This window comes from Podarcis tiliguerta (genome assembly GCF_965153285.1).
Source record: "Podarcis tiliguerta genome assembly, chromosome: 3".
Taxonomy (NCBI): Eukaryota; Metazoa; Chordata; class Lepidosauria; order Squamata; family Lacertidae; genus Podarcis; species Podarcis tiliguerta.
Genome location: NC_139536.1, coordinates 89,928,774 through 89,945,675, shown reverse-complemented (window position 1 = coordinate 89,945,675; position 16,902 = coordinate 89,928,774). Strand labels below are relative to the sequence as shown.

The 16,902-nt window shown below is 44.3% G+C and overlaps 1 protein-coding gene across 16 annotated transcripts in view; it reads right to left on the bottom strand.

Moving 5' to 3' along the window:
- Positions 1-16,632, bottom strand: part of ROCK2 (Rho associated coiled-coil containing protein kinase 2) — a 75,675-nt gene extending 59,043 nt beyond the window's left edge. For 9 of the 16 annotated variants that reach the window (XM_083431410.1, XM_083431422.1, XM_083431423.1 and 6 more), the window contains exons 1-2: positions 11,335-11,793; positions 7,668-7,739 (exon numbers count right to left, since the gene is read on the bottom strand). In XM_083431410.1, coding sequence (XP_083287536.1) covers positions 7,668-7,739; positions 11,335-11,478 — 216 coding nt within the window. In that variant the 5' untranslated portion in view covers positions 11,479-11,793. Of the gene's footprint in view, positions 1-7,667; positions 7,740-11,334; positions 12,351-14,287; positions 14,366-16,125 lie in introns of those variants that run through there. The other 7 variants (XM_083431419.1, XM_083431413.1, XM_083431414.1 and 4 more) reach the window with 3 other exon arrangements.
- Positions 16,633-16,902: the final 270 nt, after the last annotated feature.

Genomic DNA, 16,902 nt, shown 5'->3' with positions numbered 1-16,902 from the left:
CAAACTCAAGGCAACGATGAATTCCCCCACCTCCCCCCCCCAAAAAAAAGTACTTTAGTGGGAATCAAGTTTGAAGTTCTCTGCTTTTCAGTAATAGATGTAATGGAAAATATTTTTTGAATTAGACACTGAGCAAAGTGAACTCATGCTCCAAATTCCAAAAAGGAAGTTTGTCATACCAACACTTTTGACACAAGTTAATAGTTTTGTTTTTTTTTAAGAGGCAAACTAATCCTTTTCCATCTTGTTGTTTTTACAGTTACATTTGTGGTTGTGAAAATAAACTCTCTAAGCTTTCATGCTAAGTCTTCAAAAGCCTACATTCAAATCCTAACTAGTATTCTCTGAATTCTGCCTCAATGACTCCAATGGCTCTTTCTATCAAGGATATATGTTTATAACAGCATTTAAGCTTCCTTACAGCATATATACACAATAAACCCATACCTTTTTCTTGTTCTAGAGCTGCCTTCTCCAGCCTGGTGCCCTCCTCGATAATCACAACTCTCCTCCCCTAACCCCTTCAAATCTAGGAGTTACCCCAACCCCCTAGAGGAGAATTTGGAGACAGGGCATGCTATGCTCCTGGAAGTTGTTCCATATGCACGGTTATTTAGTTGAATACAATATTTAACTTTTTAAAAAGCAACTCCTAAGAGATTTTATCTACACTGATATTAGTCTACCAACCTGAGATAAAATTCCTTGCAACAAATACAAATGAAAGGGGGGGAGGGATTCTCTACAAAATATTCTACAGTGCTGAGCTGTGTAATTAGTTTGCACAAAAGTCCTTCACGGCATAGTATTGCATTTCCTGACTAGGCTCAAACTGAAAAGGGTTACATAAACATTGTATTGCTTTTCAACTGGCTTGCTGTCTGTGTCATCCACTCAGCAAAAATTTACATGCAACCCAGGAACCTCTTTAGCTACCTATTAACAGAACATGCAAAGCACTGTTGAAATCTCACAACACAAGAATTTGATCCCTGTCTTGCAGCCTGTGTATGTCAATAAAATGCTAGTCATTTCACTATGGGAATGCTGACAATATCAGTACTATCTCCTATTTCCAAGCCAAAGAATACTAACTGATGTTTTGTGGCCATTGCTAACTTAACAAAGGTATAAGTTTGCTATTAAAATGAGCAGGCCCATTTTATCCAGCTTCTAAATTAAATAGTCAGGGAGGTCCAGCCATCAAGATGTGTGTCAAAAGCATTAAGTACCTCCATGAAAAGTGCTATGGGAAGTATCTTCAGGCACCGGATGTCAGAAGCAAGGACTGAACACAGGACCACAATTCCCCAGAACTGTTATACATTAAGACAACCTTTTTACTCTCCACTCATTCAATATTATCATGAAAGCAGATGTTAATACATCTACTATAGAAAAATGACTCCATTTACCTATAGTTTGTCTTCCATATAAACATCCCCCTTAATCACTGGCCAAAACTTCTGCCAAATACAGAAGTAAAGGGGGCAATGTCAAACTCATATACACTGTGAAGGAGACACACTGCAGGTGCAAAAGCAAGAGTGAGCAATAGCCAGAAGATTCCTTGCTTTTATGTAGCCCAGCCTACTGTGGAGACAGAACTAGAGGAAATGGAGTAGCTTAGAAAAGGAACTAAAATGTATCTCTGTATTTCCACAATGTTCATTCATAAAATTAAACAGTCTCCCTAAACACAGCAAAGTTGTAAACTATTTTCTTTTTAAACTCTGAACCTTGCAACATATTCACACTCCATGTTAAGTTTGGCAAAACCTGGTGCTTTATGGGAGTGTCCATTACTAGTCAATAACTGGTCCCAACTACCTAGGATAAATAGCCCTCTGAACCAGTCCTGCTTTCTGTTTATTTGAACAAACATTTCTAACTCATAGTGCAAACTAACAAACTAATTAGACTTTGAGCCCATATTTTCCCCCAAATGCACACAGAAGAATGCAACTGCACAGAAGAACTCAACAGTGTGATCATGGCAGCCAACCTGCCCACATAACTCCAGTTCACACAATGCTTCTCTAGGGTAACTGCATGCAGGGCTGGGGGAGGGGAGTCAAAAGAATGTCTGAGAACTGGCCTTTAGACAAGAACAAATGTATACCCCTAACTTGGAATCTCAATTTATAGTACAAACTGCAACACACATTTGATACTGCTTTTAAATGAAATGCATATTTTAAATAGCCCAGAACTGAAAATTATTTTCACTAAAACTGTCACATATTTTCAGTATACATATCAAGTAACAATCTAGTATCACTAGAAGTGGTATTATTGTCTCATATAAATGTAGCATAATTTGCTGAGTTGCTTAAAAAGAATTCATACAGCATCACCATCACATATCAATAGTTGAGTTTACATAAATTCAAGGGTTATTTTTTTTCCATGGGGAAACAGACTGCAAGAAGTTTATTTTTGTATTTTCCTGCCATAAGAATCAGGAACAAGCACAAGGGAGAGAGAAAGGGCGGGGAGTCACATCCTGATGCAAAATGAACAAATAAGGCTTTCTGGTCCTCTCAGACTTCCTCAGATCACAACTGGAAACAGTCCCATAGCTTGCACATAATCTAAAAGCCAATATCCTTTCCCACACAACACAGCCAGAGTTAACTGGAATAAGCAGATGCTTAATTTATACATTTTTTATTGGGGAGGAATCAATACTCTGCATTTAACTTAAAAGAAACATCTAATTTACCTAATGCTAAGGACTGCATCACACAAGACATTTTGCAGTACTGTACATGTAAAACAGTCATTCCACATTGCTTGCACAGACAACTATTACATGTGAATCTGCTAATCAGAGTTAACAGCAGTGATTTCTGCAATCATAGCAGCACTTTTTCAAACTACCACAACACTCATTGAAATTCTTGCCAGTTATACTCATGATTGATTTACACCTTACATTGACAACAAAATGTATTCTTAAGGCAATAGAGACCACTTGTGTGGGGAGAAAGAGAATATGAGAACTGATTTAACCAATACTGCTTGAAGTTGACAGTAAACTTTTAAGACAAATATACAATAAACAGTTTGACTACGTAATTCAGTCAAGAACTGCAAAACAAAGGTGGACCAAGAGTTTCTGAATATGTCAGTTCTGAGTTTGTATTCTGAGACAAGAGCTATTTGCTAAGTTGTGCAGCAACATCTTCCATTAAAATAAGGATAAATCCCTTCAAAAGTGGAACAGCTGTTAATCATAGACTTCTCTCAACAACGTATGGCTTCCTTAGAAAAATTAACTTTTTGCAGTGCTTTTTTAAAAATATAAATAAAAGCATCCAAACACAATAAAACTGTATAAAACTGTAGCCACAATTAAACTGGTTAATGAAAAGTGAAAAATTGACAGGACACTTCAAAATTAAGGCCCTGCACATTAACACTTCCTACGGAAGGTGGCAGTTGTGACATTTAACTATATATTAATTTTAATGTGTGAGCTGTCAAAGTGCCAGTGTTCAAGAAAGTGAGTAACCATGTTCCTTGTGACTCCCTACAAGTATGGTGTGTTTTCAAGTGTACGGAACACTGGTGAGGGTATAGCTCAAACTTTATGTTTCATAATCACCCATAGTTCCCAGGAGAAAAGAAGCAGCATGAGCTATTTAAATAACCACATCAAGATGATACAAGAACAAACTGTCAGCACCTCTCTGCTTTCACAGGAGAATATATGTTATTTTCATTCACCCATTGCACAAACAGAGGAGAGAAAGAGTCAATAAATTACAAATCTTGTTGATGTGTGAGCAAACTATACTATAACATTGCCTTAGTTAACTAAGTCAGTGTACTGGAAGAAGCAAAGATCACCAGTTTCGAAGCAATGATTCTTCAACATCAACTCTGTTGGACTGTCATGTTGTTCAGATGCCTGATTGTATTCTATTCCCAACTTAAGAATGGAAAGTGAAATATTGATGGACAACAAAGGACGATTAAAGGCTCTCTCAATGCATATCTTTAAAAATGTAGTATAAAAACCGATAACTGGGAAACACTGGCCTGTGAGTGCTCCAACTGGAGAACAGCCTTTACCAAAGGCATCCTGGACTTTGAAGAAGCACAAACTCGGCAAAAAGTAGAAACAAGCTAAGAGGAAGGCACATTTGGCAAACCCTCACCGTGATCAACTCTCACCCAGAAACCTATGTCCCCACTGTGGAAGGATGTGTGAATTCAGAATTGGCCTCCAGTCACTTACAGACTCACCGTTAAGACCATATTCAAGGAAGACAATCTTACCCGGCTACAAGTGATCGCCAAAGTCAGATAACAATTGACTGCAACAGTGCACCATCAAGTTAACTCTGTTTTAGAATCGGTGCCCAATAACACTTTCCCTTAAATCAAAACACGACCAAATAGTCTCTTACCTAGTACTTACAAAAAAGCACAACATTAAGAAAGCAATACTGGGCAAATTGGGTTTGGCAGAAGAGAACAGCAAGTGGCAGGGGTAGCTCAAGACCCTAACAGGTTGGCAGAGAGGAACACATTGAAGAGGGCAAAGTTGCTGTCCGAAAAGCTGTTTAAAAATGTGATTTTGCATCAAGGATTTATTTTGTGTGCATCTGCTGAAAGATGTAAGCTGTATTTTTGCACAGAGACAGAGAAATGTGACGTGTAAATCAACCAGATAACACAAAGGAACCACCTGAAAGCAGTCAATTATGCATTTTATATGTATGTTATCTGCTTGATTGCTTCACAACTTTTTTGTGGGGGTTTTATTGGTTTGCACAGCACAAGGATATTCATAGAAGCATTTGTTTGCATACTGCTTTTAATCACTAGAGAAGATGGTTCTTTAATAACACATTAACTACAAGGAGACAGGTGAATTAATAGGTTATTATCATACTGTATTCCTAGCTCAAGGCAAGATCATTCTCCTTTGGCAGCATAGAATGCAACTGAATCTCAACTTATCACAAGTTATATCTTCATCAGAATCTAGTGGAAAAGTTGTACTCCACACTACAGATAAGGAATCTTTCAACTCTTTCCCACAAAAAATAAACTTCCCTCTACATGTTGAAAACTAAGTATCAGAGAGAAATAACCAGCTACTGTAGTTTCTTCCAAATTTGCTACTTGTTTTCAGAGTGGTGGTGTGGCTGTTTTGTATGCAACTAAGTTTTACTCAAAACAGATCCAGTGAAATTAACAGATCTATGTTACATCATGTCTATTCATTTAAATGGGTGTACTCTATGACTAACATTGGATACAACCCATAGGTGCTGTTGAATGAATGACAGCTCCACAATTTTTAAATTACAAGGCCAAAGACACTTTGAGACCAATTAAAGCATTTGTCTGGATATGTGAGGGTTTAAATCTGAACGCAGCCCTGTTTAGGGAAGCGTTTAATGTTTAACAGACTATTGTATTTTTAATATTTTGTTGAAAGCCGCCCAGAGTGGCTAGGGAAACTCAGCCAGATGGACGGGGTATAAATTATTATTGTTGTTGTTGTTAAATGTGTAGTGGAAATCTCACCTCAACTTCCCCAAGTGTGTAGATTTCTTTTCAGACCTTTCTGTGTTTAGCATGAAGATCTGAAGGTTTCTATGGGCATTCAGTGAACATGCTTAGAAAACATCCCATAATCAGGAGCCCAGATAAGACAAACATGTTAAGGTCTGAAGAGGAGCCTGTGCAATCAAGGATCCTTGGGGTGGGAGAGCACCTCTTTTTAAGCCTTCTCACATCTTGATAAAAATCTGAATACAGCTTTGTACAAAACAAAATCTGGATGACAGAAATGCCTTTCATTCTAGCCCTATTTGGGCAATCTGCTCAGCTGCAAACCTACACACAACTAGGAAGAATGAGGGCAAGCCCACTTAAGGCCCTTGACTTATGGAGGTTAAAGGTATGATTTTGAAGCCTCCTTTACTCATGGAGGCTCCCTGTTTCAGACTCTTGCTCTACATGCATTGGAAGGAGACAGAGATGGCCTGGGGGAAGCAGAGCTCAACACACCCTTCCAGGCTTCCATGTAAATTTAAACATGAGCAGAACACCCAAATAGCATGTGGACTACATGTAAATATAACAGCCAAGTAGGACTTCTGTTATAGTGACACACCTGACATTAGATGTGTAGCTTCTGGGCAACAATACATTAAAAAGCCAGAATTCTCTAACTCAGTCTTTCTATATATAGTCACCAGCTCTCACCTCAGGGAGCAACTGTCTCCAAGCAAATATCCAAACGAGAAATGGTATTTGCCCAAGTTTCAGGAAGAGAACCATGTGTATTGCTTCCACAATGTTATGCTGTATTTACAACAGACACAAACTCTTAAAGTCAAATATACGGTATTTCTCCATACAGCAGATTGCAACATGTGCAATCACCACATTGCAACTCCGTATTTTGCACTGGAAGGCTGTACACAGAACACTCTCTCCTGCGGCATTAAACAGCTACTAATCCTGTCGGGGAAAGTGGAAGCTACACTGGGGGACCTATGCCAACAACAGCCTCATCCACGACTGCTGTCTTGAGTGAAGTTTGGATACTATGGAATTCTGAGCAGCACTATGATTATCAGGACAGCTTTGTAGCACAGACAGTATTTGGGTGGCCTGGGAAGTCTTAGGTGGAACACCTGAGGATGGGAGAAGAGTAAGACATTGGGCCAATTAATTACTACCACTGTTTGCCTCAGCTTCAGAGAAAAGCCACCTGGATGCACTTCACCTGTGATGTTCTCTTCTCAACCAGTAGCATATCAGATTTCCATTTTTTCTATAGCCAGGATAAGTAGTAGAAGGGGAAGAGTGAGCAGTCATCCTTCAACCTGTCTCCCATACAGCAGTATGAGAGATTCAGCCCCCAAAGTCCCTATTAGCAATAAACTTGGTGTTGCGCTGAGTGTTGCTGTCTTTCTTGCCGCTATCCTGGCATTAAAGGATCGTGGCTAGTCAGTGGAGAGTGAGAAGAAGAGAAAAAATGCTTGTGCATTCTAGCTTTAAAAGCTCATAGTGAGGAGAAAATGAAGGTTTATAGATATGGATCGCTAGCCAATGGATTATTAGACTAAGCTTGTACACCAGTGGTTTTCAACCAGGGTGCCGTGTCATCCTGGGGTGCCTTGAATGGGCAGGGGTGCCGTGGGCAACACTGGCCTCTGTCCCTCTTTCCTTCTCTCCCTCTTCTGATGCCCTCTCATGTCTCTGCCTCCCGAAGGCTTATGTGGCTGTTTGTTGCAGCAGTCCTAGCTACAAGCTACCCAGGCGAATGGTGCCTCTGGGGTTGGCGAGAGAGGAGGCAGCTCTCACTGGGGTGGGGGGAGGCAGCTCAAGAGACCAGGGCAGTGGTGACCAGGGGAGAGGAGAGGAGGCTGAGGACACACTCCACTAGGGAGGGTGTTCAAAAAGGGGTGTGGGGCTGCCGGCTCTGCAGGCAAGGGGTGACATAGCTTGGCTTCTGAGGCTTAGAGCATGTTTCCCCACAGGGGAGTCCCAGAAATAATGTAGTTGGTCAAGGGAGCCATGGACTCAAAAAGGTTGAAAACCTCTGTTGTACACTATTGTCGCATTTGTTCTTAGCTAATCCTTAATCAAATCAATTCTATTCAGAGTGGCTTTTTATGAAAATGTCTACTTGCCTTACTCTCCGTCAGCTCAAGAGATTGTGACGGGACTATAGGCCCTTTACTCTCAAATCCATACGGATGAACCTTCAACAAAAGGTAAATGCACTTATTAGCTCCAATCTGCATACGAAAAAACTTTGTGTTACTAAACCTCACCTAATTTCTGTGGCACACGCTATGCAGATTTCCCACTCTATTGGCAACACCCTCAATTTCTTTAATACATTCTTACTATTACCATCATTTGCATTAGCCCATATTCTCCTTATATTTTATTTAACAAGTTACCTCTGCTCCGGCCATGAGAGGGAAAGGAAGAATTCCCACCTCTCAATTCAGCTGCATTCCATTCTCATAAGCACCAAGGGGCTTTCTGAACCCCAATCTAAGGCCTTGCATACCACTGATATTAAATGTAAATATTTTTAGATTCCCAAGTAATATAAAAATATGTCAGGAAGTTACCAATCACGATTTCTGTGAGTTTTGTTTGAGTGCCAAGTTTTATGAGCTGGGTCCTTCAATCTCCTCAACAGGAAGTACATGGAAGGCATATAGAAATTCACAGAGTGGACTTAGGCTTGTGCTCTTATTTCATAGACACCATGCTCTTGGGCATGTTACTCTCTCACCCTTGGCCTGTCTGCACAATAGGAGTAGGGATTCCTATTATCTTTCATAAAGAGATAACTTTTTTCTATTAAAAAAATAATCAGATCCAGAATAGTATTTGTTGAGTATCAGTTTGGGAGTGCATTTCCCCATCTACCACAACAAATAATGCCTTTAGATCAAACCCTATCATCAAGAGGAGGCATTGTGCAGCAGGTCAGACCTTGCATTAAATTCCCCTGGCACCAGGAGCATTTTGTGACTGGCACAGGTCTAACTGTGGCCCCGTGGAGATCTCCAAATGCCAGGCTGGTGACTGACATTTCCACCTGGCTAGCCCCTCCAGCTTTTTAAAGCAGGAAAGCAGAAGAGCTTATTTATTGCATTTATATCCCACCTTTTCCTCCAAGGAGTACATGATTAATCCCCCTCCTCACTAAATCCCTACAACAACCCTGTAAGGTAGGTTAAGAAGATGTGACTGACTTAAGGTCTCCCAGTGAGCTTCGTGACTGAGTGGGGATTTGAACCCTGATTTCCCAGGTCTTAGTCAGACACTTTAACCACTACACTACACTGGCTTCCTAGAGTACTTCTGCTATGGGGTAGCTATATTAAATTAATATTAGAGAAGGATCTGAAATATTTTCCTTGAAGCTTCAATTTGTTTTCTTCTGGATTGTTTTCTTAGATGTTTTAATGTGTTGTAAACCGCTTTGAGTTTTTTCCTTTAAAATATAAGAGTATAGTAATGAAATCGGTAACAATAATGGCGATAAACGTCACTGCAAAAAAGGTGCCTAGACTGCCCATGGCAACTAGAACAAGACTTCTTTCCCCTTATACTTAGCCAAAGTGCAATAAAAAACTTAGAAAGGTATGAACTTCGTTAGGATCAAGAGGGCGGTATACCGTAACATCTTGTGTGGCACTGGCTATAAAAATTCCTATAAAAGGGGGTTACAACTCTTGTACAAGTCTTTGCTTTTCCTGAGTATTACAGTTTATATTGAGAATTAATACACCTTGAAAATGCAACCTCTCCACACAAATAGCACAGTTGGGAGTTTATTCATTTGCTAAATACGTCAAAGTCTCAACCATAGATATCAACAAACAATGCCATACACAGAAAAAGGCTATACTGACAAATTACATATAATAAAAGGAAACACACAACCATCCTTTCTACTACTAGAGTTACTAGATGAAAACTGACACAGGTGCAGATGAAAAGCAGCTATACATGTACAAACAAATGGCAATTTATAAATGTACATGTATGAAGAAAGTTTACTTGAAATGACTTACTTTGATTATATAAGGTCCTACTCATACAACAATCCAACAGTTAACAACTGTAAAAGATTGAATTGCTGAGGAGGGAAGGAAGAGTCATCCCAAAATTAAGTATTTATTTGAAATTTATGTTATCTACTCTCATAACTGCTTCTGCTTCTGTAGCCAGAAGGCTCACTAAATGAAGAGGAAAATAAGCACATGGAGACTGGATGCTGAGAAGCAGCATTCTTTGCTGAACACAAGCATAGCCTACTGAAACATTCTGCAATACTTTTCAAGTGTCATGAATACCATCAGTACACCCTGAAGTGGTCTGTAACAAGCATAGATCCCTACTGCCTCCGGCATAGACAGACACACACACAGTTTAGTCAGTTCCTGTACTTTGGCCAAGCAGGACTGAGTCATTTTTGCAAATGACTCCAGCTGCTTCTCCCTGCCCCCCCCCCAAAAAAAATGTCTGCAGAGAGAAACTCTTGGAACAGAAACAAAAATCCCATTCCTCTTTCTCCAAGAGGAGGGATAAAGTATGTGATATCCCAAAAGCTATTTTCTTATATAGGGAACTTGCTTATTGTACCGCTCACACCACATGTTTAGAAATGGAAAAATCTCAGACCTATATTTCTTCCTTAATGGGCTTTCCAATGGAAAGGAAAGGGTTTTGTTTTTTGCAAAAACATAAGGCTAAAGAGAAATGCTTATGTTTATGTAGCTAATGAAGTTAATAGCTCCTACTAAACAACCTTCCCAAAATAGATATTCCCAAAGTACGTCCATAATTTTTTGAGTACTCTGCACAGTGCTTGGAAGCGGAATGTCAACAATGGTTTCCCATTAACGAAGTTTATTGGAAAGCCAAAGACAAAGGGATCAAAGATGACACTGACATGAAACATGGACTAACATCTCAACACAGGCAGATTTACACCAAACTATTTGCAAATCATTGAATGAAACATCCAACATGAAAGTTTAGGATCAAAGTAACCCCCTGCATCCCTAACCAACACTGAGAAGCAAGCTCAGCTGCGACTTCACCCTCCAAATAAATACATTCAGGAATGATGTGAGAATCATTCCTAACCACACCAGACTGAGTAAACAAAAAGTTACTCTGCGACACATAAACGTTTCTCTCCCCACAACCCTTGCCTGCACCCTCAATGGCATGTTTCTTCTTTACTTCTCTCCCACCCATCCCCCTTCCCAGCTTTCTAAGGTGGGGGGAAAAGAGCTTTCATCAGGCCAAACTGAACGCGACTGCCAGCACCCTTCCCCGCCTTCACTCCTCCCTGAAGAAGAAAAGAATGTTCATTAGAACTGCACCGTCCATCCAATCAAGTATCTCAACCAAAAATCCCTCACTGCCGCTAGATTTTGGGGTGTGTGGAGAGGGGCGGGAGGAAGAGAACAGAGACAGCGATTATTAACCCTTGCTTTATCTAAACAGGACCCTTTCCCAGACCAGCCCGTAGCGAAAAAGCTGTGCCTCTTTACATCCTCTCTCCCCCACCCAACTCTTCCTTTCCAAAGCAAAAGTGGGATCCAGGCTCCCATACACCCAAGGCGGCCAGCCTCTTTCTTCAGTCACTTAAAACGCGGGGGTCGAACTCAAGGCACCCCCACCAAATAAAATCCTCTCCTTTCCCCCCCAAACAACAGCAACCCAACCCACAAGTTTCTCTCCCATCCCTGCCCTTCCCTCCAATATGAAGCTACCACTCCAAAACCTCGCATCTCTTTCTCCCGCCGGCGAACTCACCAACAAACTTTCCACATTGACTGGAGACCTGGGGTCCCGGATCATGGACTCCAGCTTCCTCTGGCGCCCCGAGATCCCTCCTCCGGATTCGGGCGGCGGCGGCGGCGAAGCGGACATTTTCACCGCTTGCTGCTGGTGGTTCATTCTCCCGCTCCCCGAGGGTCCCTCGTTGCCGCCGCCTTCTTTCTCCTCTCCCTCCCCGGGCGCCTAGGGAAGCCCGGCGACGGCTGTCCGGCAGCGGGACGAGAGGGCGGCGGCGGCAGCAGCAGCAGCAAGCGAGGAGCGCCTTCCGCCGCCAGCGCCGCCGGTAGGTATCTGCTTCGGGGCCTAAGGAGCGGCCCAAGGGGACCCGGCGGGGCCGCTCAGTCCCGGCCCGCTCCGGCCAGGCCTGCCTGCCTCAGGAGCAACAGAGAGCGGGGCGCCCGCGGCCACCCTCGCCCTCCTCCTCCACCAGCACCGCCGCCTCCTCCTCGTCGTCCCCCGATTGGGGCGGGCGCTGCCGCCGCTGCTCCACCCGCCCGCTTGGCGTCCCCCGCCGCCACCTCCGCTTCCCAGGCATGAACGGCCCGCAGAGGGGGGAAGGTGGGCGGCGGAGGGGAGGGGAGGGCCGGTTCCCGCGGGAAACTGCCGCCGCCTCCCTCGCCCCCCGACTAGGCGGGAAAACCAGTCACGGCCGGGCCCCCCACGCCGCCTCGGCCATTTTGCACCAGGTCAATACCCGACGGGGAGAAGGCGAGAGGAGGGAGGGTAGGAGGGAAAGAGGGAAGCCAGCAGCGGAGGAGCCCGGCTTCCTCCCCCCTCCTCCTCCGCCGTTGGAGGGAGGGAGGGCTAGGCCCGCCTCGCTGGGATCGGGCTCCTCTCTTTCTCTCCGCTTCTGTCACTCAAGGGGTCCCCCACACACTCCCTTTCCAAGTTCCTGCCCCTTCACTGGAGCCACCGCGCCACCATTTCCCTCCTTTCCGCGCTCCCGCCTCAGGGAACTTATTCCTATCGCTGCTCCGGCTATGGCCTCCTCGTTACCCACAAGCCTCCGCTCCTCGCCCGAGCCCCGCTCGCAGGCAGGCAGGCAGGCGAGCGAACGAGGGAGGCGAGGAAATGGCCAGGAGGGGTTTCCCACCCACCCTCCTCCTCCCTCGCCCTTCGCATAGCTGGGCAGCCAGTCACCGGCTCTAACTATGGACTTTTTACCTCAGGCGGGGAAATGGGGTGGGGGCTCGGTTGGCGGCAAGGGAGGGAGGGAGGGGGCGGGAGAAATCTGAGGGGCTGCTGACGCGCATCTTGCCCCCGCCGCGCAAAGCGGGCTGGGGATGCGCGCCCAGCTGAGGCGCAGGCATGGGGGGGGGGAGTTGGGAGGAAGTAGCAAACGTGCCCTCAGGCGATCCGAAATAGCAGGGTGACTCCCTTGCCTGCCTGCCTGACTCAATCAACTCAGCAAAACCACCTCCGCTCCCCAACTCACTGCCCGGTGTGGGAGCGAAAGGACATACACACGCGCAACGGGACGGGACGCGCAACTGTACACGCAAAACGCGATAGCGGGGGTAGCGCAAGAGCGGTGAGCCTCCGGGAGGCGGCCCCTCACGCGACGGCGGCACGCAAGACCATATAAAGCTCCCGAGGGCGAGGAGGGAGGGGGCAGAAATTGAATCCGCCGGCCGCTCTCGCGCCCGCCAACGATTTGCCCCGCTTTGCCCAACGGCCAAGCGAAATTTCTCCAGCTGCCGGGTTAAAGCCAGGCGGCTCTCCTCAGACGAGGCTGGTCTGGAGTGTCGTGAGAGGGCGGCAAGCGGCTATTCGGTTTCGTTCCTAGAAGGTGGTTCTGGTGGGGTTTTTCTGCATCAGCAGGTGCCAAAATAACGGGGTCAGACTAGGCACCTTGATTTGAGGGGGGGGAGGAGGGTCACCAAGCCTCAGATTGCGGGGTGAGGCCTAGGACTACTGTCTTAAATCCAATAAATAATAATAATAAACACAATTTATAATTTCAATACTTCTTCTTAGAGGTTTTATGACAACCGGGAGGTACTTGATTGCAAGCGTTAGATCCCAAAGACAGGGCAAGGTGCTGACGGGTTTGGATCTGCTGGGTTCAAAGCCCTGCATCTCTCTCAAGGGGCCTCATCACACAGTAAAAAAAGGAAATAATGAATGTCCCCACCCAATTTCTACACTGGCCGGTACAAGCGGTTAGAGCTTGGGATGCGGTGGTAAATCCACAATGCCGCTCCACTGTGGCCCCTCATTAGGATTGCCTTTTAGGACTCAGCTCTGGTATTGGAAGGAAAATTCCGCTCAGCTCTGGCACAAATTCAGACTTGCCCATAGGAAAGCTCAACAAATGGGGTCTTAAAAGAATTCCTAGTTGCATTAAAGTAGGTTCAATAATAATGATGATGATGATGTAGGAACTGTAGGACTAAATCAGCAAAGGGTACTAAGAGATAGCTTGCTAACTCTAATAGGTTGCATTGGTTTCCCATTGAGCACCCAGACCCACTAATTACTATTTCACCACCCATGTAGCACCAAAATGATACTGCTGTTTAAGCATAAGTTTCTTCCATTATTTCATTTATTAATATTTTTATTATAGCAGATTCTGTGGGCAAGCTTACCTCTAGTGAACACAACTTCTAATGTTACTTTATATACATAGGCTGAAATGTTCCAATATAATCCTGAGCACACTTACTTTCAAGTAAGTCCTTGTGAAGTTAATAAACTCACTGTGAAGTATTTGTGTTTATTAGGTTATTCTTCTACTTTCTCCTGCAGCTATCACAGCATCTCCAGAATCCCAACTCTGCTCAAAGCCTCACATGCACCCTCTCAGCACATCTAGTTGCCTCAAGTGCAATGAACAACAGGACAAGAGCTGAAAATATCTTTGATATCTCTGGATCATCCCTATACCTGGTGTGCATGTATTTGCATTACTAAGTTAAAAGCTTACCCAATTCTTCCAGAGCTTGTAATTCTGCAGAGCAGCAAGGCGTCTCTGGATAGAACATGTAGCATTCTTCTTTATTTTCTGAGGAAACAAAAAAAAAAAAGTCTTCAGAGATATGCTTTCATCTACTTACCTTTGCCCTGGAATTTCTTTATCAATCCCTGGATGAAGATCTGTCACACACAATGAAAAAGACAGCTATAAGTATATAGATAGAACCTCTGATATTTCTGATAACTGAGTCTTGGGACAAACTGGCTTGCTCCGTTGATGGGAAGCCTATCTTTTACCATATGCTGCTGAAAGCGGCTGGGGAGCGCCGGCCTCCAACCAGCTGGGAGGTGGACATGCAGCTCCCCCAACCACCGCCAAGACTGGAAAGGTTTCAACATCCCCTTTATCATCTTCACTGTCATCAAAAACACTGTCACTACTCAGCTCAGGTACAACTGGTAACTGGTGCTGCAGCTTAGAAAAATGGGAAAATAGTTATTTTAGATCAAAATAATTCTTTTCCACTTTCACAAAACCAATTTGCACAGTATATGCTTGGCAGTGGCTGGGGGAGCTGCACGCTCGCACCCTAGCTGGTTGGTGGCCCGCGCTCTCCAGCCGCTTTCAGCAACATATGGTAAAAAGTCGCAAATATAAGCCGCACTTTAACTTTTCAGGGTCTGAAATTGGGAAGGGGAGTGCAGGTTATATTCAGGCCAATACGGTAGTAGACCCCTTCTCCGTGAATTTGTGTTATTCTCTTTTTAAAGTCATCCAAGTTGGTGGCCATCTCTGCCGCTTGGGGAAGCAAGTTCCATAGTTTAACCATGTGCTGCGTAAGGAAGTGCTTCCTTTTATTTGTCTCTTACTTTAAAGAGGACTTTCACCAGATAATTAATTAAACCTACAATCATTTTTATAAAACTAAAATCCTAAACCTAAGCTAACTAGAATTAATTAACTAATAAGCAGATAAAACAGATCCTTAGCTAATAGTGTACCGTATTTTTCGCTCCATAAGGTGCACCTAGTTTTAGAGGGGGAAATCAAGGAAAAAAGCCTGTCCGCTTCTCTCAGAGCTTCTCGGGGCTGCCAGGGGAAGCCCGGGTCCCCCCCCCCAGCCCCAAAGAGCAAAGAAGCCAAGACAGCGAGTGGGATCCATCCCGCTGGCTGTCTTGGCTTGCGCCAAAGCCGCGCGCAGCCTCTCCCGGCCGGAGGGGCTGCGCACGGCTATGGCAATTCCCCCACCTCCCGCAAAAGCCCACAGGAGCCGCGCACCCTTTAAGGAGCGTGCGGCTCCTGCGGGCTTTTCTACGAGGAGGGAGAAGGGACTGACTGGCCGCCTCAGCTCCCGCCGGGCTCCCAAGGCTTGCGGAGAGCTGCCTGAAGCCCGGGGTGCACAGCGCCGCTGTCCCCAGGCTTCGGGCTGCAGGCTGCTGTCCACAAGCCTTGGGAGGCCGGTGGGAACTCCCGCCGGGCTCCCAAGGCTTGCGGATAGCTTCCTGAAGCCTGCATTTGCCCCATAGGACGCACACACATTTCCCCTTCATTTTTAGAGGGGGAAAAGTGCGTCCTATAGGGCGAAAAATACGGTACTTTACGTTTAGGGTTTTAGTTACCGGTATATTGAAATGATTGTAGAGAGCTGCACACACGGCCAACCAGCTAGGAGACAGGTGCGGAGCTCCCTAGCCTCCAAACTGGTTGGCAGCCCACACTCCCCAGCCGCTTTCAGCAGCATATGGTAAAAGGTCACGATTATAAGCCGCACTTTAACTTTTCAGGGTCTGAAACTGGAAAACAGTGCAGCTTATATTTGGAGGTACTTCCTTTTATTTATCACTTACCTCCAAGAGGGCTATCAGCATAGAAAAGATAAAGATAAAGAAGACAACAATCATTTTTATAACGTTGATACTGGTACCCTCAAGCACCAGTAGTCAACTGCCGGTTGTCATCTGTTGAGCAAGCTTCAAATCATAAGAGAACAGAGAGAAGAAAGGTGATTGGCTGAGTAGATGATGATGCCATAGGTGGGTTCCGTTGAGTCATTGTATATTCATATCTCAACATCTGCTTCTTCAGAAATTGTAGTTTGAAAAAGAGTCAGGGTTGCCAACTGACCATATCTTGGCCTCCTTTTGTGCCTTTCAAAAAGGACCAGCCTGTGGAGATGTACCAGTGAAATACGTTATTTGCATGGATTTAAACATGATCATGTACTCATTACTGGAGATCAAACTACTGTTAAGAGTTATAACTACAAGGCCCCTAGTTCAAAATATGGCAACCCTAGGAACGGTTCTTTGTAACTACATACCACATTGTGAATTATGGCCCTAATAAAGTTTTTAAGTTACAATTTCTCTACTGTGGTGACTGCCTCCTATTTTTTGTTTTGGTTTCTATGCCTCAAACACATGCATGAAATACAGAAATGCAAAAAAGAAGCTTTTTCCAAGCATCAGGTGAATGAAGAAGCTGTATCTGTTGAATTTCTTGGGGTTGTTTTTTCTCCCCTTCTTTCCTGAAACATTCCAATACAGTGCCACAAGGGGAGATTTTAAACCTCCTGTTATGTGTTCCTTCAATTTGTAATCCTCATCTCCAGAATACAATAAATG